Source organism: Mustela nigripes, chromosome 1, assembly GCF_022355385.1.
Source record: "Mustela nigripes isolate SB6536 chromosome 1, MUSNIG.SB6536, whole genome shotgun sequence".
In the NCBI taxonomy this organism is placed as follows: domain Eukaryota; kingdom Metazoa; phylum Chordata; class Mammalia; order Carnivora; family Mustelidae; genus Mustela; species Mustela nigripes.
In genome coordinates, this window is record NC_081557.1 from 140,117,088 (window position 1) to 140,137,185 (window position 20,098).

Here is a 20,098-nt window from a genome sequence, read left to right on the forward strand (position 1 = left end):
ACAGTTTGGATTTTAAAAAGAGAGAGAGACAGAGAAGAAAGCTCAAAATCAGTTGTTTCTTAAACTATTTGCAGAAGAATCACTTTGGTTTTTGTTCAACCTATTTTTTTTTTAAACCAGTAAGTATTTTTCATTCCAAGAAACCTTCCAGGCAATTTTGAAACCACCCAAACTGATCTAAATCCTGTTCATAAAGATAAGTTTACTGATCATAGGAGCACATGGCTATTTTGGCAATGTCAAATTACTATAAAAGGTTCTAAATGTTTATTTTCAATTTCTATATTATTCTCAGCTTGGTAACAAATGGTATGCCAACTGGCAGCTGTTCGCACACAACATTTTGAATTGTGCTGTTCTAAAATTCAGTTTTTCAATCATTCTGAATGACATGGCATGACTGAGAAGTATACACTTTTGACTTTTTTTTCTACAATAAGTGACATTTAAACAAGTATTTACTGAGGAAATATTGTATCTTTACTAGGGTGTTTGGAAAAATGTAAAAATATAGGAAGAGCAAAGGCTAACATTTTAACTGAGGATGATAGTACAGGGTTATATGCCAAGTTTTGTGGCACAAAATGTAAATATAATAGAAGTTTAGGCAAGAAGAAAATCAGGAAGACCAAAAGTCACATAGGTATTGGAAATATGATGGCCAAATGTAGATTGAAAATAATTTGATTAATAAAATGTGTGGTATGCTCTTTACTGTCTGTGGAAAATCATTTGCTTTTATGAAATTTTGATGTGAATATTCTAGCAAGAACAGACTATTTGTTAGAAAATAATGAAAATCGTGTTATACATTTTGAATAACATTTTTACAATTTCTTTCCCTTTCTTTCTTTCTTTCTTTCTTTCTTTCTTTCTTTCTTTCTTTCTTTCTTTCTTTTTTTTCTTCCACAACGTCCCTCTACTCCTACTCTACGTCCTACTCTACGTCCACTCTCAGTTACTGCCAAAGAAAGGAACTATTATGACAGTCTTAAGAACATGACTGGTAAAGAAGCAGAAAAATTTATCAATGCAGAACTACTAAAATCAAATTATTTTCAATAATTAGTGACCAGATCAGTAAGGCAACCAGGTCTACAATATAACTAATAATTTTCAAACTTAAATGCGACGTATTGATCAGAATATCAAACTGTCTTTCTCTCATTCTTTGACAATATACATGTCCAGTAGTTCAGTACCTACCTACCTAGGAGTGTCTATCTACCACCGTTGGGTGAATCCACATGCTGCCAAAATCAATGCCTAAACTGGATGAATACATGTTAGATCACCTTATTTGTTACATATTTATTTCTTCCTTTTTAAATAATACTAATGCCAGCTTATTTTTATTCAAGTTCTATGTAATACTCACTGTATTTGTAATTCAAATTATGCAAAAGATCAGATGTTTACTTTTCTGTTTAACTTTAGAGAACTCTAATCTATTTGTATTTAATTACCTAGCCTTTTTAGTGCTTTTGTTTCCTGTGCTCCTAAGCCTGGCATTCCTTAGACTATTGTTTACTTATAAACAAGATATTTTATATACCAACCATACTTATTTTCTGTATATAGCCTTATACATGATTATTACTATTAATTTTACTCTGTTATTTTATCAATCGATAGTCTTTTATTTTATGGAATCCTTTAGTTTTTTTTTTTTTTCAATAAAGTTCCCTAATATAAACCAAACCTTATATATCTTTACATAGATAATGCCTGTTTATATTATCTGTGTATTCTCTCCCTTTCTGTCATCTCTCTATTCTCTACCTATAATTTATTTGCATGTGCTCATGTGTATCTATGTGTACTACACCTTTTTTTTCTATTCAGTTTTTAATTACCTTTAATATAGTATACTTTTTTTACTTTGTTTAGTTCAAATTGTTCATTTAACAGATTTTTTTCTATGAAAAGACTGATAGAGGAAGGAAAGCCTGGTGACTGACAAGTCACAGATTAATCTCTTTGTATCATTCGATCGTGATTACAACCAGGCAGTAAGAGTGAATGTACTTTGGACTCACCTGGGTGGCTCAGTTGGTTAAGTGTCTGACTCTTGATTTTGGCTCAGGGCATGTTTTCAGGTTTGTGAGCTTGAGCCCTGCCTTGGGGTTTGTGCTGGACATGGAAAGCTTAAGATTCTCTCCCTCACTCTCCCACTGCCTCTCTCCAACCCCTCTCAAAATCAAATCAATAAATAAAAATGAATGCACTCTAAGAGGAATTTAATGTAAAGGAAATAGAATAGAAAACCAAAGTCTGAGGCTTACCTTTCCTGAATCATAATTAAGGAACATAACATAAAGAAGCCACTATGACAGAATTTCACTAATAGAATTTAAATGATAACTAGGATAGGGAACTATTCAAGAATGAGATCAACAACATTTTATTCTGCAAAGGTTCAGATAGTAAATATCTTAAGCTTTGCGGTCCACAGGATCTTTATCTGCCATTATAGCATGAAAATGGTCATAGACAATATTTAAGTCAATGGATTTGGCTTTGTTCCAATAAACCTTTATGTAAATTTGAATTGAATTCCATATAATTGTTACATGTCACAGAGTAGTAGTCCTTTGATTTTTGTTCCCACCATTAAGAAATGCAAAAAACGTTCTCAGTTTTTGGGCCATGTACCAGAAAAGACAATGGTATGAATTTGGCCTGGGACCATTGTTTGCTGATTTTTACCTTGCAAAAATGAAAGAATATTTTAGGAAGAATAAATGTCTGAATAGCCAAATTCATCAGAAACTATAAGCAATGTGAGAGCAGGCATTCTTGTGTATTCATAGTTTTATTTCCAAATATAATTTTCACACTATCTTTCACATAGAGAGTACTCAATAAGTGCTTCCCAACAAGAAGTAAAGACTAATGATTGGAAATTCTGAGGCCACTGGTGATCTCTCCTGTTTTGAAAGAGAGAGGATGATGAAAGCTATTTGAAGTATGAACAATTTAGACTGAAAGGTCAGGAAATGGAGGTAAATTTCTAGACAGCCTGTTTAGTGTCTGAAGAGAATGGGATGATTGGAAGGGAAAGAAGATAAATCCAAGTAATGTTTTGTTATTCTTTCTTCTTAAATTGCAAGGGAATGTTGACATTGGATGTGACTGCAATGACAAATTAAATACAGAACAGATCTTTCTGAAGGCAAAGGACAGTGGACAAATCTATGATTGGAGAGAAGGTTGAGAGGAGGGGATAATGATAGAAACTTACTGAGTTGGATGCAAGGAAAATGGAGGTGCTTGTGACAAATAACATTTGTCCCCGACATGAATGACAGAATACGTGCTGAAAGAGAGACTATGGGGAAGAAGAGGACAGAGAAATGGGTATTTGGAGATTTGAGGGAAATGCATTTTTTTAAAAGATTTTATTTATTTCTTTATTTGGAGGAGAGAGAGAGAGAGATTGAATGAGGGGAAGGGCAAAGGGAGAGAATCTTCTCAAGCAAACTCCCCACTAAGTGTGAGTCCAACTTGGAGCTCAGTCCCACCACCTGGAGATCATGACTTGAGCTGAAACCAAGAGCTGGAGGCTCAATGGACTGAGCCACCCAAGCATCCTGGGAAATGTGTTTTTAATAGTAAATCAATACAATAAATAAAAATGGCAAAGTCCTATAGAAGATGAATGCATACATCTGCCTAACTGACCTACTTATTTTTAACAATCAGGTATCATCAGCATTGTTTTAAATGTTAAATCCAAATTAATATCATCACTAGAAACATCTTGTTTGCCTTTAAAATTTTGGAAAGAGATAATGTATACACAGGATGTAATTAAATATGGAAATTACTTAAAGGGAGATAGATAATTTCTAACTATGAACTAGAATTTTCTTTTTCTTATTGACTCTTACCCTTATTAGTTTTAATATCTTATTAATTCCTTTTACTCTAAATTGTGGTACACATTTCTATAAAAAGTGATTTAATTAAACTTCTTGATATAATTCCTCACAATTTTCCTCATCAGTATGTATTATCTTAATTTTGTTTTGCATATTTGGTTTTTTTGAGCTCATCTTTTATCTCATTAAATGCCTAATGCATGTGAAAAATATTCCTCTAAAATTCCCATCCATAGAAGTAAATATTAATCTATGTGATCTGAAAAAATAAAAGTGTCGTTGTAAAATGGAACCTAAAAGACTATAATCAGAAATAATGGCATAAAGTGAAGCAAAGAAAACTCAGGGTGGCTGTCAGGAAACTTTTAATGGCTTTGTAAAAATGATTGTGAGGCTGATCAGGGACATCTTACAGAGACAGCATACAAATAGGAAATAATTCCCAGCAGAGCAGTTTATTTTACTGTTGAATAGTTTTGTAGCTAAAGCAAACAAAGGGGTGGAAATTGCTCCTGGTTCAGTAGTTGTTTCGCTGACAGTTATGTGTCAGGTCACTCACACTTCCTATTATTTTGGCAGATTTTGTTGGTAGCTTTTACACAACAGCAAAGAATTTATAAACAATTTCCCTGTGTTCAGAGCCTTTCATCAACGTTAGATCCCACTTTTTTTTTCCCCCACATATTCATGCCTCTGAAGTACATATTTTATATTGTGCTGGATTCTCACAAATTAGGCTCTTGCCAAAGATATTTAATATACTTCTGAAGCAATATGTTTGGTATAGAAAGTAATGTTTCAGTGAATTGATGAGTGAAACTGTTTTGTGCATGTGCTGAGGACAGACTTCAGGTTTGTGAGCCTGCTTGAGGGTGCTGTGGACATGATTCAGGATGACCCCACTGGTAATCATTTTAAAATGATAGTAGTACATCCCATGTAGTGGAGTTAATTCTCTACCTCCAGAACTACCAGAATCATGCATTAGATGTTTAGTTTTTAATTTGTTTGGTTATGTTCTGGAAGCCTGGGAATAACATGTACTGTTTAAAGGAAGACCCTATCATATGTTCCGGGTGTTTTGACAGTGCGTGGCAACTTCTGGATTGAATCTTAAAAATCAGTGGACACTCCAGATTCTCCCTGAATCATATCTGAAATTTGGAGAACGAAAACAGCAGACCACACGTTGAGCTCTCATTTCAAAGTGCTCTGGTTTTTATATTATTTTCTAAACTTTAAGCAAAGAGAAAAACCACCTACTATGTTTGTGCTCCTTCCAAAGGTGTTATTATGGTATATCCATTTTAATTACTATATATAAAATGTGATTTGCTGTCAGTATTATCTTTAAAAGAAATGCTTAGTGGTGTTGATTATGTAAGCTTTGTTAATTGTAACTCGTGATTATTAAATACAAATGGTGAATGAAATCTCTGCTGAAAAGAAATGTTTTTATTTGAATTAGAGAAGGAGAGTGTTCTAATTTAACAGTTACTAACTGGAATATACAAATCAATAAATTAGATATTAGTAATCAGTGATCATACCTAAATCATAAGACAAATGAAACACTAGAATCATTACACACATATTTTATGTTTAGATCAACAAATCTTTCTTCTTAGTGGTTTTCTAACTATAGGTAAAGTGAGAAAATTACAAAACAAAAAGATCAGTGAATAAAAGAAAAACCTGAAAGAAAAATAATGGGCTAAATGACATTTCTTCCATTTGTGATGTGTCTACCAGCACAGATCACTGGGCCTATACATCCCTTCAACATTCACTTATTAACAAAATTCTGGATAGTAGGGAATAGAAGTTTTTATGTGTGTGTGTGTTTTGTTTTTGTTTTTGTCTCATTTATGACAGTCCGGCACAAACAATATAATATTCAACCAGAAAACAGTTATGGGTGAAGGAGTAGAATAATAATATGCTTGGACATATTAAAAGATTTTGTAAAATTTGACCTTGATAAAAATTGAAAAATAAAATAAGCCTTCTTAATAACTAACTTTTTATAATTTTTCGAAGCTTCTGATTCTCCACAGATTAGAAAGCTTTCAATCACTTCTGGTCAATTTGGTAGCTTTTGAGAAGATCAAGGACAGGGCATGGGGCCAGTCGCTGATGTGATAACCTCTAAATATACTCCAGTGTGACATTTAATGTCTGGTAAAGAAGCTTGAGATTGGAGGATTTGAGAGAAAACTTTGAATTTATTATCTATTTCTGAAGTTACTGAGTTATGAACAAGATAGTAACATATGAAGAGGCTATATCCTATTAGAAATAAGTAATTAAGAGCCTGATGAAATTTATATCAAAGAGTTATTTCCATTGATTTATATTTAAGGGGATTGTTTAATTTAGTACACATACTATCTCTGTGTGTGTATATATATATATATATATACACACACACACATATATAGGTGTATATATATATATATAATTTTGATGTTGAAAGTAATAAAGCATCAAATATTAATTTTGCTTCTAATATGCCATACCCATCTTGATTTAAAATACTCACTTTTTCCCCTGTTTTCTAAATTATAGGATGAAGTCTGTCCCAAAGCTAAAGAAGATGAAGTTCAGAGGTGTGTGTGGGCCTCAGCTGTTAATGTCAAAGACAAGTTCATTTATGTTGCACAGCCAACTCTGGACAGAGTCCTCATTGTTGATGTGCAGTCCCAAAAAGTTGTTCAGGTATGAGCGATCCCTACATTTGAAGGTGATTTTTTAAAAATTATTTATTTTTTTGCAATTCTTTACCAGGTAACTTGTACACTGCCATCTGACTGTCATTGATAATTTGTTTTATTACTTGGATAACTGGATAATGTATGCATTTTCTGCAAACTTTCCTCTTAGTCTGTTGCTTGAGTTTAATGATTTAAAAATAATTTTTCTTATTTTCAAAAATTAGATTCCATAAACACATCATAATAGTAACATGATTAGTTCCACAAAAATCAACCTCAGATTTATTTTTTCTGTTAGAGCCAGGAAAGTTCCAGTCAGACACCAATTAAGGTATTCCTAGTTACCATTCCAGAAACAGTATTATTTCTTCCTTACTTGATTCTTCACAAAAGCCAAGATAATAGTAGACTGTTAGATAATAATAATTTCGTAGGTTTTACTATAGTAGTAAAACAAGGAATATGTATATAGGTCAATGACAGAGAAAAAAAAAAGTAAACATTGTCATGGTAATGGTTATAGAAAAAAATTCTGGTTTGAGTCTCCAAATGTTTCATTTCCAGTTCTTTCCAAAGTTGTTTAACTTTGGCAGTCTATTTGTACTCCATTGCACAACAGCCAGGGATGGTATTGGGTTTGCTTCTAGGTGACCTGGCTATAGTAACTGGGCCCTTGACTCTTACTATAATCTCTTGCTTCTCAGATCAGAGGAAACAAATTTAAAACAGCTTTATTAGATATGCATAATCCACTAAATGGGATTAATAATTGTAAATATCCCATAACATTGTATTTAGAATTAACTTCATGCATATAAAACATTTATAGCAAAAAAAAAATTATAGCAGATCTTGGCATATAGAAGTGATTTACATCTACTTACTATCAAGTTTCTGAGAGACACTAGAAACTAACCATTCCTTATATTTGTCCTTATATTTTTCATTTATATTGGTTTGAAATCAAATATTGAAGTAAGTCCTCTAATGATTCCTAACTAGAACTACAAAAAGGGGCAATAAGTTCAAAGTTAGGGCTTTTCATTCTAAGAGTCCTTCATAGCTTCACATGATATCATCCAATCATCCATCTATCTATCCATCCACTCTTTGTATACTTATTAATTGCCTACTATGGATATGTTTGGTATGGAAAATAAAAGAGTGAAAGTGTTTCTACCAAAAAACTCTGTTATCTCTGGTTTTACAAATTTACAGTGGATATTTAGTCTAATGGTTAAATTTCTAATAAGAGAGTGACTGGTATAATCATGAGGAAAATGATCAGTAACTGTTCTACTAGAAAACTTCTCTAAGGCCTCTAGGGTTGCATGGTTTATATATATATATCCAGTCTGATGGTTCAGTATCCACCTTGAGAATATATATTTTTCTGTGTATTTCACCTCTTTTGTCTGAGACTACTGGATTTTGACCAAGTTAATTTGATCTTGATTTCAGCTATAACATAGGCGATCAAATTATAGGCATTCAGTTTCGGATTATTTAGACTCTATAGCCAGCAGGTTAAAATTAGAAGTATGTTTCAGAAATAATCAAATTGGTCTTTAAATTTTGTTTTCAAACTAGAAATCTATTCTAATTATGTATTACCTACTAGATACTCAAAAGCTAGAAAAACTAATATTACTTATCTTCATATCCTTTCCATCTTCAGACAACAGTATAAAATTTTAAATTAATTTAAAAATTAAAATTAATAGAAAATATTGATAATGAAATGTAAAAGTCACATAAATTATATTATTTTCTGATTTGCCTCTAATTGCTATGAAATACCATGGAATGTAACCCTAATGCTAAAATATTTTTAAAAATCATGTTTATGATATAATCATTATGGAGTATTTTTAAACAAAATCTAACATTACTTTTTTATAGGCTAGAAAATTGGGCCTCAGTCCAAATAAGTTCTTCTTATGATCTTATTATTAAAATAATAATGATGTTTTATTACTCCTTCTACTCCTTAACTATTCATAGATAATCATAATGTATATTTATGCTACCATAAATAAACATTGACTGATTTTAAATATTACATCAGTGGAAATATATAGCATTCACTTTTTGTATCTGTCTACTTTGCTCTACATTATAATCATAAGATCATTTTGTTTAAATGTAGGTGTAGTGTGATTCTTTCTTTGCTGGAGATAAATCAATTACAGTTAATTATTTGTTGATTCTCATTTGAAAATTCACCTAAATTTATTTAAAAGAATAAAATCAATACTCATGGGGCTTTTGTGGTCATGCAAGGACATGAACAGAATGGTTAAAAATTTGTCACCCAACACACACGTTTCTAGCTGAAATTGAATAAGAAGAGACTCTGCATTCTTGTGTCAGTTTTTATACTGTAAACAAGTGTCCTTTTCATGGACTTTTTAGTACTATGTGTTTTGAATTTTTGTGCTTTTGTTGGCAACTCTGTTGCTTAAAATGACTCCTAAGCATAGTGTAGAAATGCCTGTGCAAGAAAGCTGTGATGTAAGTAATGGTAAGTTTCATTCAGCCCTGAGTCCTAGTGTTATTTGGCTACAAGTTCAATGTTAATTAATGAACAATATATATTAAATAAAGTGTCTTTGAACAGAAACACATATGAAACAAAGTTATCTATTGATCAGTTGATAAAAATCTTGAGACCAGAGGCTCAAAGGAACCTAAGTATGTATTTCCCCTAGGAGCAATGGGTCAGTATTCAGAAACTCAGCATTAGCGGTTACTTTATAGAATCAGCTACTACTGATAAATAATAGTCTATAAAGGAAGTTGCAAGAAATAGTAATGAAAGTTACTTCATACCGATTCTCTGGCACAATGTTAAACTAATTATTAGTAACACCCATATAAATGCAAAATATTAATATCAATATCAAGTAATATTGATAATCATGATTAAATATGTTGAATCCAGATAAGGCTGTGTGTTAGGGAATTTTGCTCCTTAATGAAAAAAAAAGTAATAGATTAATTTAACCAGATAATTTTAGAACTTAGCTGAAGAAAAGGAGAATAATCTGAATGTAAGAAGGAAAGTATAAGGATACGTATATAGAAACACAAAGGAATTAATGTATAAAGGTAAAAATTAAGTTATTGAAAAAACTAAAAATTAAAATTCTTAAAATCTAGTAGAACAATCAAAAGGAAGCTGGGAATTTTTTGCAAAAAATGACAAGTCATGATTAACACTATTAGAATTGAGTAAAAGTATATAACCACACTCCTAGAGTAAAAGAAACAAAGAAAGTATTAAGGTAAAAAACTATGGTATTGAATTTTTTTTAAAAGATTTTATTTATCTATTTGACAGACAGAGATCACAAGTAGGCAGAGAGGCAGGCAGAGAGAGAGGGGGAGGCAGTCTTCCTGCAAGCAGGGAGCCAATGCGGGGCTTGATCCCAGGACCCTGGGATCATGACCTGAGCTGAAGGCAGAGGCTTTAACCCCCTGAGCCACCCAGGTGCCCCTATGGTATTGAATTTTAAAAGCAAAATGGGAAAGAACAAATTAAAGGGAAAAGATGTTAATATCATGTAACCAAAATAGGAATAAAAAAGGAATCTTGATTTGAGAGTTCTAAAATAAAACAACAAAAAAAAAATATTCTGCCCCAGATGGGTTTAGAGGTGAAAGCTGACATGGTACTGATTTCCTGCTTTACTCACTCCACCTGTTCTGGCTAGAGCCTCTGTATATTCTCAGATTTTCTATTACCAAAGACAAATCTAAAGCTTCTCTCCATGCATCTTGCCCCACACCACCATTTATCAGCCTATTGTCTCACTTCCTATGGCCTCCTTCTATTTGGAGAACAGTGCAAACCAAGAATAACGTACTAGATTTGTTCCTATTGTCAGAAAAATGTGAGAACTTAAACCATGGCACAAAAAGACAGAGTGTCATGGGGTTACTTGCACAGCTCTGGCTAGATGTGTGATGGAGTTGAATATAATGCTTCTCTCAATAAAAAGAAATGGTTTTGAATCATAGGGGCTACTGAATACCTTACTGGAAAAAAGGGAAGTGAAAGTGCAGCTGCAGCGATTTGGGACATTCTGCAACAATCTGTTCTGTAGAAATGCAGAGATCACCATTGTTTATAAAATGAAAATTTCCATACTGGGTAGAATCAGTTTCCTGTTCTTACTGATAGGAATACTAGTTCTTGAAATCTATTACTGACTGTAAATATCAACCTAAAATTTTAGATCTATACCACAAAAGATTGTCTTTATAAAAAACTAAAATTTTCTGGGCTTTACTTTGTCTAAGTTTTCACTTTCAAAGCCATGTTATAATTTCAGTTTGTGAGCTCTTTAGATAATGAATTCCATGTGTCTACTTACCTGCTGGGTGAAAGAACACTGCCTTATATTTGTCTTAACATAACTTAGAATCTGTGAATTTCAGTCCTCAAAAGTACATGCTTGAAGGTGAATTATAAATATCCTAGTGGTTCTATTTTCATACTTGAAAATACCTCATTTCTTAGAATTGTAAATTCCCTCAAGGCTTTCCCAATTTAAAAACAGCATTATAGATTTTGCAGATTTAGATATTGAACCCCCTGTTTTATAAATTAACAATCCAAGAAGTTCAAGTCTTAAAACTATTTAAAGAAAGAGCATTTCTAGCTACTTAAAAATTGAAACAACAACAACTTTGTGATTTAAAGCTGTACTTATTGGGGTGCCTGGGTGGTTCAGTGGGTTAAGCCTCTGCCTTTGGCTCAGGTCATGGTCTCAGGGTCCTGCCGTTGAGCCCTGTATGGAGCCCCGTATTGGGTCAACAGGGAGCCTGCCTCCCCCTCTCTCTCTGCCCGCCTCCCTGCCTACTTTTGATCTCTCTATCAAATAAATAAATAAAATCTTTTAAAAAATGAATACAGCTATATTTATCTGCAAGGACAGAGCACACTCAAAGTCAACTGCCAGTACAAAGTTAATTTTATAAAAAGTTAAACATTCTTTCTCAACTTGACCACTTTTCTCAACTGAGGCTAAGTTTAAGTCAATCTTTTTTGCATCCAAGTAAGTTATACTTCCTGATTGTGTGCTGTAGGCATTTATTTCTTTCTTTCAAACCTGAGTGTATTATACAGAAACAGCTAAGAATATTAACTATAACAGAAATTTAGTTAACCTTCTCCCAAACATGATAGAAAATGCCATGGAATTTTCTCTGGTGTAGATACAGAAAAGGAACAAAACAATGAAGTTCAAAATCAATCTTGAAGAAAAAGAAAAGAAAAGAGACAAAAAAGAACACTACTATTGTTTAACTTTGATCTTTCAAGCTTTATTTTTCAATCTAATTAAAGTAGATCCCTAGTGTTTTATACCGACCTTATCTAAGAAATCATATTTCTTACTACTTCTTTTTCATGCAAATACATGCAAAACAATACATGCGAAAGACTGTGTGGATTGGCAGTAAATGTGCATTGAAGGTTAAAAATTTAAAGATTTGGAACAGCTTTGTTACATTTTATTATTAAAATGACAAATATTTTCTTGAAATCTTGACAATATTTTAGAAAATTCATGATAAAATATTACCATTAGACTACATTTGTTTTCAGTGGATGCAACTATACCATTTTTATATTTTCATCTGCAGCTTAAAATATAAAAGGTCACAATGTTTTAATGGAATCGTTAAGATTGCTATCGCTTTAGCCATCAAATGCGTATTGCCTTTCTTATTGTGGAATTTTTGTCAGAGTGGCAGGCAGGTGATATTTGGCTGTATTAAAGACTGGCTAGTAAACAACTGACCTCATTTTGTCTTCTATGGAGTAAAATCGGGTTCTGCTTGGATGCCAAAGTGGCTTGTGACACCTTGGGAGTATTCTTAAGTGTTAGGAGCAGTCTCCTCCAGCCATTAGCACATTATCTTGAGAATCGACATCATTAGTTTAAATTAGGTTCACTTAATTAGCCAGCTGGTACTCTCCTTGTCAGGCTGATAAACAAGCTGTGCTTCACTGTTCCTTCTTGTTAAGACCAAACCCCAAGTTTTGTTTATCTTTGTTGCTATTATCAGTATAGATGTTTATAGATTATCAGTACCAGATGCAACTGGTCCATGGTCATTATAGTGTATAGTTTAAATTTTTCTATTTGTCTCATCTTCTCAAGAAACACTGATAAATTTGTTTAATACTGGGTAGTTGGGGATTATGAAGGAGTTAATATTTGTGGATTGACAAAAAAAAAACCCTTACAATATATGTAAATTATATGCTCAAGCAATGTTTTAAAATATTAAATAAAAACATTTTATTGATATCTTTATAAAGCTACAAATAAGACCTTTTTTATTATTACATTATATAGTGTATTTTAAGGAAGGAATAGAAGAAGTTAATTCAACATGACAATATAACACTCCAAAAATGGTTCTTATATAAAAGTTAAGAAATGCATTTTCAGACCTGAATATGTAGATCACTATTATTTATTAATTATAATAACACATTGTAATTTGAAAGATATTTCTTAAAGCGTTTAAAAGATCGATTCATTTTTGAAAGTAAGAATGTGGCTTAATTATCCAAATATCATCAGGCCAAGCAAATCCCACTGTGTACAGAAAACCATAGAGTTTATGATACTGGAGAGAAATTTCCAACCTATAGTATCAGAATCCTTAATTTAAACAAATCTTATGGAGTCATTCGATAGATCCAAACTGATTCTGTTTGTTCTATTATGGCTGGAATTTGAATCACCTGCTACAAATAAATCTCATTTCCATAGGCTTCTCAAGGCAAAGTCTGAAAACAAGTTTCCTAACAAAGTAATATCAGTAGTTAAATACAAATCTATGCAAAGTAATAGATGAGCAATCTATATAGGTTAATTCTGGGGTGGAAGATAAATATATATGGAATATATATATTTATATATAAGATATATATTAATATATATATATTTCATATATATAATCCCATATTCTTGAATGTTGTTATTCAATTTATATCATTTCTTCTTGATAAATGGTTGGTGGCTGTAGGGAAAAACAAAACAAGACAAAACAAAACAAAAAACTATATACACTAGTGGTCTCCAAAATGGAATGAAAGATGCTGTCTTGTGAGAAAGAAATACTAGGATGTCATTAATATGTGTTTTTATCTTTAAAAAATCACGTAACACTTTATAATCTCTTAATATATGGACCAACATGGTAATCCTACATTAACTGTATGTTGAATGCTGATGTAATGCTCGATGGACAGGAGGGCACCTGAAGACGAAAGTAGGAGTTTTACAATAAGAGGGGATCAATATTGGTACTTTACTTCACTTTTATCTTTACAAAGGAGATAACAGTACTGCATACCTCAACACAAAAGTTGTTACAAAGATTAAATTAAAATAATTTTTATTTGTAAAACATTAAAAAAAAACTTCTCTGTTCATAATAAGCATGGTACAGAGTATAATTGTCTTTCTTAAATAAAATAATAATGATGTTCTTAATAATAATAAGTTTTGGAACACTGTTTAATTTTGCAACTTGCTTTTCCCAGTCATGTATATTTAAAGTCCCATTAGTTGTCTGTTGCATACTGCTATTTAAAAGGTATTGTTCTAAGTGCGTAGGTTGTATTATTGCCTTAAACAAGCAGGGAAAAAAGCTGCTTTCTTGGAACCTAGAATCCATTAGATGGAAGATAGACAATGAAAAATAGGAATACTAAACATGCAAATTATAATATGTGGTCAGATGGTAAGTGCTTTAGAAAAGGTAAAACAGTGATGTAAGACCAAGTGGAATCAGGAAAACTAAGGATGAGAAGATGTGTACCAAGCAAAGGCTGGTTACAGCATTAAGCAGGGTATCAGACTGGCCTCACTGGGAGCAGGAGCTCTGAGCAGTGAACACATTGAGGAAGCAGACACTGCGCTGTCTAGGGGAAGACCGTTCAAGGGAAAAGCCCTCCGAAAAGCAGAAGTGTGGCTGGCATGCTGGATGAGCAGCAGGGGGCCCAGAGCCCCTCCCCTGGAGTGGCAGGTGAAGGGATCAGAGAAAGAAGACAGAAGGGGCAAGTCAGCCAGAGCGGGGTAGTCATTCGAAGGACCTCTGTCTTTACTCTGAGGGAAATGAGAAGACGCTGTAATGCTTTGAGAAGATTAGTATTATGATCTGTCTAATGCTTACCAAAAAATAAAAATCATTTTAACAAATCTGTTGAGAAAGGTGGTGAGTATATAAAAAGTTAAAAGTTAGAAACCATGTGATGAGAGTTGAGAGGATAGAGACTCTGTTCTTGATGGTATCAGGTAAGGTACTGCCGAGGTCAGTATTTAGAGGGCGGATAGAACTCGGTTTCCTGAGAATGTGAGGCATGGGAGAGAGGGGGCGGTCAAGGATAAGAGAAGCTTTACAATGCCTTTCTTAAAATGTGGAGAAATACTTAAACTACTTATAACACAGAGACAGGATTAATTGTGGCAAGAAAAATAATATTTTAGGTATCAAATATAGTGCCTTTCTCTTTTACAAAAGCTAATGGCTTTTAAGCTTACTCATCATTTAAAGTAATTTCCAGAGTGTACTAGCAGGTATTTTGTGAAATCCAATACGTGCAATTTATTCCTTTCAAAAGTTGACAATATAAGTAGGAAAATATCTGTTTTTTGGCTGAAGATTGGTATGGCAAGATTATCCTGAAGATGGTTGTTTGGAAATATTTCTGTCTTTGTTACATGATCTTGTGTCTGAAAACTATGTTAATGTTCCCTCAGTAAAATGTGTTATATCTCCACACTTGAAAAGTTGTAAACAGATTTTTTTTTCCCTAAGAGTTAAACATTTTCCAAATAAAGTATGTCAGATGTATTTTTCTTCATTTTTGATCTGCATATCTTTTTTCAGTTCTGGTGAACTATTATAACCCCAAACCAAAATATATTGAATTTAATACCAAACCTCTGAAATGCTGAGAGACAAAAATGTTCAAACGTTTTGGAGATCACTGAGCAGATATTTTTCAAAATCGGACACTGTTTTGAAAATTGATATATTTCTCTTTCAAATACGTATATCTTAATTATTTGAAAGCAGTTGTTCATGGACTGCTTTTTGACATCTCCTGAAACATATTCTCATCAGTTAACTTTAAAAAATAATCTCTGTCTTCCCATTTATAAAAATATTCATACTTAAAAGCTCAATCAAAGCATCACCTCCTCCCCTTATCCTTCCAGGTTTGTACTTTTTTCCTCTGCACTTTCCTGGCATTTGGTCCTTATTTTTATTTTGTGACTAGGCATCTAGCTATTTTAAGTTCTTCCACCCTCTAGCCTCTAATTCTTTAAGGAATTAGAGACTGTGTTTATACTAAATCTCAGATTCTTCATTTGCTAAATAAAGGTGCTGCATCTCCAAACTTTAAAACACTATGAGGCTATTGTCGTGAAATACCTCTAGTTCAATTAGCTTTTCTGACAGTAATAGTAGTATTTCCATGGTGCACCACAGAAAATCTTAGTAACTTCCTGAGGTATTGTTATTTTATGTTATTTTCCTTTTTTTTTTTTTTTCACTTCAGTGAGGACCCTAAAATTCACAGTCCGCTTCAGAATTCATGCTCGTAAGCATAGTGTATTCTTTGGGGTGCCTGGGTGGCTCAGTGGGTTAAAGCCTCTGCCTTAGGCTCAGGTCATGATTCCCAGGGTCCTGAGATCAAGCCCGGCTCTGGGCTCTCTGCACAGCAGGGAGCCTGCTTCACCCTCTCTCTCTGCCTGCCTCTTTGCCTACTTGTGACCTCTGTCTGTCAAATAAATAAATAAAATCTTAAAACAAACAAACAAACATGGTGTATTCCGCCATTCATTGGTTCTCAGCTGGGTCTGTACTGCTTATACAGATGATACTGCATATATTTGGGCCCTTGGATTCCTTCCACTTTCCAAAAAAGAAAAAGTCCAAAGAATATTTCTTATATATGAGGGAACAATAGGAGGGCAATGTATGCACGCGGTGTTGGGAATTAAACTAACAACTAGGAAGGATGCCGGTTCATATTCAGAGAGGTTGCATATTGGGGATAAACAGATCATCCAATCCCAGCTCTGCTGATCACCCGCTGGATGACTCCTGGTAAGGCTGTTTCCGTTTTTTGCCCTGCTTTATGTGGATATTAACTTAATCATGGACTGTGGTATGCCCTAGAAGTTAATACTTAGGAGAGGAACCAGAAAAAGAAAAGAACCTTATGAGAGCTGGCAAGTTGGAAATTTTCATTTAAATTTTTCCTTAATATTTAAAGTTATCTAAAGCTCTTTGCTCTTTGTGTAACTGACTCTTAACAATTGAATAACAGTGAGGTCTTTGTTACTATTGCTTTTGTTGTTGAACTATTTTATCTTTAACATTGTAAAAACCTAGAGATTATTTCTTTTTAAGCTGCATGCAAAATAGGGTAACTTATAATCATGTACAGATCAAGTTTTACATATAAAAGTGAAAATATGAAAAATCAAAGGATCTTATTGCTTTGTTATTAGTGTAATAATTAATGATGGCACTTTTGCTATATACACATTGAAATTATCAATGAGTACATGAAGAATTTAAATGAAACATCTGGCATTCACTGGATTACAATTAACAAAACACCAGACTATTTCTTAAGCAATAAAGCTATTTAATTATCCCAAATAACTTCGTCTAGAGACAGTTACTCTAGGTTTGTGCAGCAACTCAAGGCTGTTATGGAGAATTCATTCTCCTTTCATTTTTCTCCTGCCAAATCCTCAAAGTGTTGTGTGGCTTTTCCTTCTTAAGCTTATTGTTTCAGGCCTCAAAATGACTTTGGAAATGAAGGCTTAATCTTGTTACATGATAGCGTTCAAAGCAGGAAAAAAGAGAAACTGTGGCACAGTATCATTGTCAAAAATGATATCGTTCATCGTGTTAATCCTTATCATGTATAACTGAGTCTAGGTCATGTGACCACTGGAGCCACTAGAGAGGCTGGGAAACTTGTCATTTGTGAAAGGGGAATAGGCTTAAATCTCTGGTGCTTGCCAAGTGAGCTGCCTTCCCTGAGAAAGTTGTTGGCTACAAGATTCCAAAACAACATAATGGCTCTATTAGCCAGGAAGAAAGTCAGGGAAGACATTAATGCAGAAATGTTTAAGTAGGCATTTTCAGAAATTAAATAATCAATTCAGTAATCTAAGAGTATTGAGAATTTTAAATAGATAAAATCCAGGGCAAGTCTTTTGAAAATAAATACTTTAGTACGACTAAGTTGCCAACATTTAGCTAAAATATGAACCTTCACATGTTCAACCACAAATGTACTTTACCTTTAACCCACTGAGAAGAGGATTGCATTATGAACTAGGACTTGGGAAATTCTCTAAGGATATTCACCAGAGCTTCTTTAGAAAGAAATGCTTTCAATATTGAATAAAGGTAGTGATATTCAATACAATTTATTTCATGTTATAAAATTAGAAAAATATACATAAAGAACTACCACAGGAAATTACTTGAAAAAGGTATTAGCTTGAAATATAAATAACTTGAAATTAAGGTAAGCGAAATAACTTCCTGGCAGCAATTTGTTTTCTGGAAGTTTTGTTTTAAGTAAATGCTAAATATTATAAACGGTAGCAGAAAAACACATTTACCATATCAAGGATGGCTAAAAAATGCATTTATTTCTTTCCGTGATTTTAGATTTCTCGTTAAGGAAATTAAATTAGGTAATCTGTCATTAGGGTTATCACTGTATATCAGACTTAGGCATTTTAGCACTATAGATAGCCAAATCCCATGCCTAGCATTAGAATGAAAAAAAACCTAATAGTATAAACATAGTTCTTACCTGTGTTCAACAATTGAATAAAATATGCATATTTATCATTTATATATCTTAAGTTCCTAAATAGCTTCTCCACAGACACCCAATTTGCATAGGTAATAAAGGAACATAACACTATATAAAATTGTGTAAAAACACACTGGGTAAAGTATCATATTTCCAAATTAGAAAAATCAAGGTTTAGAAAAATCAGAGAATTGGCAACATAAATTTTTAAATTGGTATCTAAACTCTTGTGTTCTTTCATAATGTATGGCATAGTTTTAAACTAATATTTCAGTCTGAAAACATTTTTTTTCAACTCTCGTTTATTACAGGCAGTAAGCACAGACCCTGTACCAGTTAAATTACACTATGACAAATCACATGATCAGGTCTGGGTGCTGAGCTGGGGTACCATGGAAAAGATTTCCCCAACACTGCAGGTAAGCACATTTCAGTATATTTGAGAAAACCGTGGTATTTAAGCCTTTAGCTATCTCATTGGATATTTATAACTATTCGAGAGTGATCTTCATCTAAAGACTGCACTTTAATCACTTCTAGATCTGCACAGAAAAGGGTGAAGAAGTTAATACACAAGTACTTGTTTGAATGGAAAATATTGCATGTCATTCTTATCAAAGTTTAAACTATATGCAAGCAGAAAAACCAATGACTGGAAAACTGATGCCATTAGTGAAAAATAGTCATAATTTGTCTTTCAACAATTACCTGGCTCCCTTCAGTTTTCATGAGAATTTTCTTGTTTCCATCTCTTTTTTCCGAAATGGGGCATGTGAGCTAGAGACCAAGAGAGTTAGATAGTCTCAAGGCAGATCTCTATTTTTCTCCAGACAGGTAGTATGATCTTATCTGAGAACAGACTCATTTCTAATTGGGGAATAAGCGGTATAATCTTTGTGGAATTTGCATATGTTTTATGTTTTAAAGTTGTTTATATAGAACTTGACAGAGGAAAAATTATATATTTTGACAATATCTCTTTGGCACAGTTTCAATTGTTGGAGTTAAAAGTTTAACAGAAAACTGAGAGGGAATGAGAAGGAACATTCGTCCCTGAAAATATTTTATCTATATCTCAGACTACTTTGTGATTATAGCATGGCTGTGAACATTCCACTTATTACAAATCATTAAACTTTGGTTGGTTTTCATTAAGTCAATTGAGTGCCATGTTTTTTTTATTTTAATCCATTGTCACTACCAATACCTTAAATGTTTTTGAAAGATTTTTAGTTTTGCAATATTTAACTTACAAAAGACAGTACTATGAAAATCTTTTAAGAGAGCTATCAGAATGAAGATTCCTATTATATTTTGTTAGAAATATGTGTCATTTGAAACATCTAACATACAATAGTATTCCAGTTATCTATTGTGGCAAATCAAATCACCCTAAAATTTGATGTGTTAAACAGAATTAAAGAATGACTTACTACCCATACTTTTGTGCTTCAGCAATCTGGGCAGTTTGTGGGCATAATTGGGGAACACTCAGATGGCCACACTCATCTTATTACAGTAGCTGGGTAGTTCAAAATAGCCTCACCCCCACGTCCATTATGTAATAGTGGTGAATAGCTGGGTGGCTTAGGTCTACTGCATGTGCCTGGTCA

General features: G+C 33.0%; 1 protein-coding gene across 2 annotated transcripts in view; it reads left to right on the forward strand.

Moving 5' to 3' along the window:
• The window catches only part of FSTL5 (follistatin like 5), a 771,710-nt gene that overhangs the window by 685,062 nt on the left and 66,550 nt on the right, over positions 1-20,098 (forward strand). For both annotated transcript variants that reach the window (XM_059374351.1, XM_059374341.1), the window contains exons 13-14: positions 6,453-6,602; positions 18,797-18,904. In XM_059374351.1, coding sequence (XP_059230334.1) covers positions 6,453-6,602; positions 18,797-18,904 — 258 coding nt within the window. The remainder of the gene's footprint in view (positions 1-6,452; positions 6,603-18,796; positions 18,905-20,098) is intronic.